Source organism: Schistocerca nitens, chromosome 1, assembly GCF_023898315.1.
Source record: "Schistocerca nitens isolate TAMUIC-IGC-003100 chromosome 1, iqSchNite1.1, whole genome shotgun sequence".
In the NCBI taxonomy this organism is placed as follows: Eukaryota; Metazoa; Arthropoda; class Insecta; order Orthoptera; family Acrididae; genus Schistocerca; species Schistocerca nitens.
The window spans coordinates 288,916,304-288,924,169 of NC_064614.1; the positions used below are offsets into that span (position 1 = coordinate 288,916,304).

Consider the following 7,866-nt stretch of genomic DNA (forward strand, 5'->3'; position numbering starts at 1 on the left):
TTTTTTTTCTGTTTTTCGCAGTCTATCAACAGAAGAGGAAACTAGAGGCATAATACACTTCCCTGAATGTTGCCTGTGAGATGACTGTTTTTCTAAGCTATGCTGTCAGTGGTACCAAAGAAGATGGTACCTCAGTTAAACAGTGTTTTTTTAACCTTTTATAAATAGTGTGGTCACCATCACAATATAAAAGATATCTAACTGATACTCTCAGAAATGCTTTGACTAATGACCCTAATTGAATGTACAAATTTTGAGTACATATTCTGTACAGAATACTGTGACGGGGAAGAGAATGTTGAAATCGTAGCCCACCTAAGGACGGGTCCCCTGAAGTTGTTTCAGTTATAACGGGTTGTGACTATGTGTACAAAAGCAAATTATGAGAAATCTATGCAGCAACTCAGTCATAATGCAAACTGTTTCTCCGTAAAACTGACATAGCCAATTAATGTCTATTGTTTAGTTCATTCAAGAAATATAATGCAGAAAATTAGTGTTTTGCCTTTTAAAGATTAGTCGTTTGTGATGTAGAATTATTTCAGAAGACAAAGAATATGGAAACAAAGTGTGCCGTCTAACAGCGTTCAGAACACAAAGCTGAGTAAGGTTTATGTTTCTTCTAGTATTTAATTTTAAACGATGAACATTATCTATTAGAGGTAGAACTGGAATTTAGTGCTTCAAAAATACAAAATTAGCTCTTTATTAGCTTAGGCATTAATAAGGGTATTCTTGTCAGTGCTTATAATTTTATACACAAAATCACATCATAAGAAAGATAAAATATTTTTACCTTAGTAAGGTTGGAGTTTGGTCGTTAGACTCTCATATTTGGACGGAGTTATGCTCTGTTAGTTTATTACTTTGGCGACACATAAATTTCAGTAGTCTTTATGAAATCTATAAGTTTACAATCTATTTCAACTTCCGTAATAAATTTATACAGCTTCAACCGGCTATGCCATTTTTCTATGTACAACTCTAATGATAGACATAATATAGGTTTCTGCTAGTTTTTATCGTTATAGCACTGGAGGAAGGAAGACGTCTTCGGGTATCAACAACAGGTCGGATGCAGCGTAATCTTTGTCTCTTCCAGATTACTGATGTGTTGCTGCAGATTCTTCTTCAGTGGGACCGTGGTGCTGGAGGTCTTTGGTTCTGTACTATACTGTGTACGTCACATACACGTATACACATAGAGGTCCATAAAATTTGTTCATTTATCCGTGGAATCCTTGGACTGATTTTTTGCTCTACCGGGACGATTCCTCGATTGTTGGCTGGTCGTCTCCTGCAGATTTAGGAGGCTGGGATCGATGCGTATCTGCGGACGCTCCGGAGGCGGCGCGGCTGAGCGGTCCGCAATGGGCTTGGTCAGCGGCAGCGAAGTCCGGAGGCCGGCCCTGCCCGGCTGCCGCGACATGGCCGCCGCGTCCGGAGACTTCTGCAGCGCGGGGGATGCGTGCACCTGCCTACACAGGGCAGCCTGAAACATCAACGTCACTTATGATTAACCTCTAGCAACTCCTTTTCTCATACGAAAATGTTCTAAGGACTTAAGCTTCATTTTATTCTGATGGTAAATCTGACAATAGCGTCACTTATCTCCATTTCCCGCAAATATTAATAGAAAATTCGAACATAATTTTACCAGCAAAGAAAACCCCTGTTGGAACAAGAAAATGGTGGATATGTTACTCTTCAAAAGGCTGGACGAAAAGCGGGGAACCAGCTGCCTCCAGTCTTCATCCCGCCAACTGATAAAAAAATTTTGGCATGCGGACATACTCGCACCCCTTTAACATAGAACATCCTAAATCTTTTTATCCAGTCTCTCTTTACAGTTAAAAGCCTTCATACGCAGCATATCCCTCTCACTTTCTATGTATGTCTCTCTCCCACCTGTCTCCACTGCCGATTCGTTTCATTTGCTCCCACTGTCTCCTGTTTCACTTACACTGTCTGATTTATCTTTCTCTCCCACTGTCACTTTTTCACCTTACGTCGTCATATCAACAACTTTAGGGGTCTAACTCATTTTTTCCCTATACCCACACGTTTAAAATTTCTGTCCAAAAAGCCGCCTCCGTGTACCTACGTATTGAAGTTCGCTCATAAAGGCATTTTTCCAGAAGCACTGAAATATGCCTTTGCCAGATCCTTCCATAAGAAAGGAGAGATGTCTATAATTACTGACCTGTCTATCCTGACACTATTTCCTAAAATTTGGGAGAAGGTGATGCATTCCAGAATAGTATCTCACCTGAACAACAATAATACCATCAGCTAATCGCAGTTTGGATTTCAGAAGAGATGTTCTACTGATAATGCCATTTACATGTTCACTCAGTAAATTTTGCAAGCGTTAAATAATAAATAGCAACGGTTGGTATTTCCTACAACTAATTTAAAGCATTTCACTCTTTGAATCATGACATTCTCCTAGATAAATAGAACTTTCATGGAATTAATGGTATAATCAATCAGTCGAAAATGTCATACCTCACTGAAGGAACGCAGAAAATTGCAATTAATAATTCAAGCAATGTAGTCCGTGGACATTATTCTGACTAGGGAGAAATCATTACGAGGTTACAGTCTTAGGTCCACTATTGAATCTCACATATGTAAACGATCTTCTGTCTAAAATACAACAAGCAGAATTAGCTCTTCTTTTTTTTTTTTTTTTTTTTTTTTTTGCAGATGATACTAGTAATCCACCTAAGCATACATACAGAAACAGAAGAATGTAAACAATGTTCTTAAAAGTATCATTGACCGGTTTCTTGCCAATGGACTCGCACTCAATTCTAAAAAGACATATTCAGTTCTGCGCGTCTAGGGGTTCTACACGGGTGATAATAGTAGTTCATGGTGAGAATGTAATGAATAGGGTGGAAACTTCAAAATTCTTATGTGTTCATATTGATGAGAATTTAAACCGTAAAAAAAGCACATTTTTGGATCTCCTGAAATGACTTAGTTCAGCTACGTTTTTATTTACAATCATCACAAATCACTGCAAGAGACAAACCAGTATGTTGACATATTTAGCATATTTTCATCCAGTATGTCATACGGAATTATATTCCGGGGTAACTCATCTTTAAGAAAGTCTTCATGGTTCAAAAACGTGCTGTAAGAGCAGTATATCGCGGGTATCCACGATCATCTGGTAGACTTCTATTTACTGCTCACAATATATTTATTCCCTCATGAAGTGTATTGTAAATAATCTACTGCAGTTCAAAAGCCTCAACGACGTACATAATTACAGTGCCAGAAGGAAAAATAACATTCATGACTCCATATTAATTCAATCTTCATCACAGATAGAGTGCATAACGACAAGACAAAATCTCTTGCTAATACATCAAGTGTATCTTAAAGATAGTAAAGTAAAATTCGAAAACAAACTGAAAATTCTCCCTGACAACTCCTTCTATTCAGTAGAAGACTTTCTATTAGTGTAATGTGTAAAAGGTGGTGGGTAGAAATGACTAACAGTACAGGTACTGAAAAAACGAACTTTATAAATGTTCAGCAGATGGCTATATTTAAAAAAGTAAAATGACTCGTTCCTCCTCATTACGTTTTATCGTGCAAATGGTGCGTGGAACATGAAACTAACTAAATAAACTACTAAACTGGGAGGATTCAGAACCCCCTAGCCTATGTGTGGCCTCCACTCATCTATTTTCCATTTCCACTGTCTCCTACCTCTTTTGCTCACACTAACTCTGTCTACATCCATCTCTCGTTCCCTTTTACTGACACTGACTCCCACTGACCATCAGTAACTTCCCTCTATTCGGCTCCCATGCTGTTGCCCTCATCCGTCTCTCTTTACTACCATTTTTTCTCTGTCTGCTCTCTCTCTTTCTGTGCCACTGGCACTGTCTCTCTGCTACTCTCTTTCAGCACCAAAAAACGCAAACATATACTCATGCCAAAATATTTGGTGAAGATGCATTGAGGCAGGTGGTCGTCCTCATTTCTGTCACAGTCTTTTCACGAGTAACATATTCGCCGCATTTATGCCCCATCAGCCATAGCGTGTGCTGTTTATATAAAACGAATTCTGTAGGTCAATAAAGTTTTGACGATTTATCTATTCGCTGCGTTTATATACTTAGACATGTATAAATAACAAATAAATACACATAATACATTATTAACACAAAATAGTTTCACATTTTTTTCTGGATACTTCACCCATCGATCGCAAATCATCGAAAACGTCCGGCTTATGATTTGTGACTTAAAAGAGTAAAAATATGATTAGAAGTATTATACTAAATTTATAGTGTTTCCAGTTTTACAAAAGTTTTGGAAGTCATTTTAAGTTATTTTCAGGCATGTTGAGACTCTTCTTAGCTCATTTTTTGTCACTGCAGTACAACTTTGGACATATTTATACTGACGTGAAATTCCCGTTGTACGGAACACACGCATCATAAACTTTTGTTGGTAAAAAAATACTGACTGCATATATAGTTCGGTGACCTCAGAACACTTGGGATGACCCCAGGACACCTGCCATGTGTTTACTACGTCGGTTAAAAGTACATTAACGCCTCATAGCTCATATTACGTGCATAAGAAAGGTAACTTTGAACCTCTGGACTCCGACAACGGGTAATGATACCGAAAAAAGATTCAAGGTTTCCAGAATAGAAATTATAGAAGTGGCTATCCCAACAACTGGTACTTTTCGTACCCAAAAATCATGGTTTTTCGTGGTTTCCTCAACAAACGCTCATGAACAGATGGTGCTTTTACAAGCCCCCTAAGGATCACTCAAGACCATACATAATGCCAAAGTACCAACTGAATTGCTCAATTTGCCTGGGCTGGAGAAAGTGTGTAACGCTAAAATTTTGACCCTGTACATAGGATAGTTACAGTATGCCCATTCTTCCGGCAGATATACAAATAGTCGCTAGGTAAAGGTCTATCCAAAACAATTCACCCCTCATTCTGTGATCAATAGGACCCGAGATATGGAAAAATGGATATTAGCGTTTGGCGTAATTGGCCGGGAGGCCCCTTGGGGGGCAGGTCCGGCCGCCTCGGTGCAGGTCTTATTACATTCAACGCCCCATTGAGCGACCTGCGCGCCGGACTGGGATGAAATGATGATGAAGACAACACAATACCCAGTCCCTGAGCGGAGAAAAATCTTCGACCCAGCCGGGAATCGCACCTGGACCCGTAGATCGGTAATCCGCCAGGCTGACCACTCAGCTATCGGGGCGGACACCCGAGACATGATTCCCAATAAAATCTCATTTTGGAACATTTTGGTAGTGTGCACTGTCGTGGGCGGAACATTTGAGATTGCTTCTTTAGTGAAGATTTCGTGGTTTTAAAATTTAAATAGACATCAGACTTTGTATAACTACGGAGTCAGGATTAAAACTTTCTTGCACAACATTCGGAATATTGGTAATAGTCTACCTATCCGATGAAGCAAGCAAATAATTCTTTCGTTCATGAAGGTCGTAACCATGAAGACTATGGCTCGTAACAGTTTCTGGCGCCAGTCACTTGAAACACTACACGTTACCGTTGTCCGGACCATCGCCTTCAGGTAGACACATTTATGGTGTTAGGGCAGAGCACAGAGGCTTTTTCACAGCAGCAGGTGGAGCGTAAAACAAGTTAATGCTCGTCTTTTGAGTAAAGTAGAACTAAACAAATGCTACTTACTACTTATTATTTGTGGCTTGCGTTGTTCACTGCACACAAGGTAGTTCTGCACCACCGAAACGTGTAGTGGTAAACAGAGCTAATGACTGACACAGAAAAATATTTTATTTGTTGATATATCGTTACTCGGAACCTCAGTATCCTTTTACACCGTATCGTGTGTTTGAGTTCATCTTTTTATCATACAGTGTATGAAATATCAGGAAGGGAGGAAAATTGAGCAATAGCCTGATTCACTTTTCGTTGCGTGACTGTAACTTATTAATGAATTTATATATTCTATTTGAAATAAGTACCCTATGTTCCACCATCGAACACTGAAACAAATGGAGGTTGTTTTTCCATTCCCATTCCTTCTTCCTATTATTTTAGGCATAATTTTTTGCTACAGAGCTGATTTACTTATTTATACTTTCATCCATAGATCACTCTTCTCGATCTCATCCTACCCTTTTATCCACCTGCTTCTTTGAACGCGACCAGTTCTATTAATACTTTGTGGCAAAGGCAAAATCTACATTACAGTAACAAATTTGGGTCGTAATATGGGCGTTGTTACTAAAATTACTATTATTGTTATTATTAGTTATACAGATTCGTACAGTTTAGTTTTTACCGATCGTTTTAAGCGTTGATAAGTACTTTTAGGGAAGTTAAGAGGAATGTCTGACTAATGTGAAACAGTTGGTAAAAGTATTAAAATCTGTAGGTAAACGAAACCAATTAAAAGGATACGAATAAAGACACACGTACATTACATCTATTAGCAGTTGATTAATCCTTCAATGAAATGAAAAATGTGTGAGGAAATAGATTTGTTTAGAATTAGCCCTCTGATAAATTACGGATGAATAAACCTACTCCTACTACCACTACTACTACTACTTTAAAATCACCTTCTTTAAAATTACGAATTAAATGTACACTGAATTTCCATAAATGCACGTCAGAAAAAAAATATTCTTATTAATCAGTATTAAAAAGCATTTAGTAGAAAAATGTACAAGGTTTTCACCAATTTTTTTATTATTATAGTCCTGTTAGTGTTACAACTAAAAGTCAATGTAATACTCATAATAAACGGGCCAATTTTTCGTGTAAAAATTTGATTGTTTTTCTAGGCTGCTTTTAACTAGTAAACTATATTGCTAATATTAGACATTGATGTTACCTTTCCCTTGAGTGGAAAATATCACCAATGCCGAGGGAAATGTTCCTTCAACGAAATTTTTTCATATAGTTACGGAAATATTAGCAATGAAGGATAACATGCGACGCATTTTTTACTTTTCAGGCAGAGAAACGACGACGTACAGTTATCAAACAGAACCAAAACTGAATATCTGCCGTGTAGGCTCGCAAGAGATACAAAACGCATGTAGTGAATTCTACTCCCTCGAAACACTGGAAGAATTATGTTTTCAGTGCCATGTGCAATGTGACTTACTTCGTCGTGTGACGCGAACTCCAGAATGTGCCTTCCGCACGCGCCGGCTTTGCTGGAGCCCGAAATTAATTTCCACAGCGCAGACATGGCTCTCGTGCAACAGAGTTCTAGTTCCACAGAACCAGCGCACTCGCGAGAGAAGAGCTGCAGGCGAATGGAAGTCGCTGCCCGGCGGCGCCGCTTATATGCGGCCCCAGAACGCGTTGTCGCTGCTGATTTCTTTATCAACAGGCTGCGTGGCGTGCTTTGTGGAAGCGTACCAGCCTCTTTGACACAGAATTATCTTAAACGGATTTTCCAACTTATTAACAAGCCACAGAATCTTTGTATCTTCCTGTACGTTACCACGAATATTTCCTTACTGAATTTTTGTTGGCAGTATCAGGGTAAGCCATAGCGACAGTGCATACTTGTGGATGCTAACGAGTCGTCCTTAGTAACACTCTATCAGCTGTTATTGTTACTGTAAAAGGGTGAACTGAATGCTTCTAGACATTCGAAGATGTTTCATTTCTGTAACACATGTACGCCTGGCGCAGGAAATTTACAATATGTCTATGAAGCAAACTTTTTGACGCGATGGATGGATCATACACAGAAAAAGTCGTATTAGACGTCACCGCGTCTGTTACGTAAACTATTCCTTCAATTCTTGATTTACAGTACCACTTATATTTTTCGTCTTGACGCATTCAACCTGA

At 38.9% G+C, this 7,866-nt stretch overlaps 1 protein-coding gene across 1 annotated transcript; it reads right to left on the reverse strand.

Moving 5' to 3' along the window:
• Window positions 1–1,005: 1,005 nt before the first annotated feature.
• LOC126235486 (uncharacterized) lies at window positions 1,006–7,304 on the reverse strand. The gene is made up of 2 exons (XM_049944209.1): window positions 7,166–7,304; window positions 1,006–1,492 (listed from the first exon to the last, which is right to left on the reverse strand). The coding sequence occupies exons 1-2, from the start codon at window positions 7,250–7,252 to the stop codon at window positions 1,223–1,225; spliced, it is 357 nt and encodes a 118-aa protein (XP_049800166.1). The 5' UTR covers window positions 7,253–7,304; the 3' UTR covers window positions 1,006–1,222.
• Window positions 7,305–7,866: the final 562 nt, after the last annotated feature.

What these genes read in the sequence shown, in the direction of transcription:
- LOC126235486 (XM_049944209.1), bottom strand. Translation starts at nt 7,252, where the DNA reads ATGTCTGCGCTGTGGAAATTAATTTCGGGCTCCAGCAAAGCCGGCGCG. An exon ending in AGTTCGCGTCACACGACGAA is followed by an intron (nt 1,493 to 7,165) that starts GTAAGTCACATT and finishes TTGATGTTTCAG; the next exon opens with GCTGCCCTGTGTAGGCAGGT.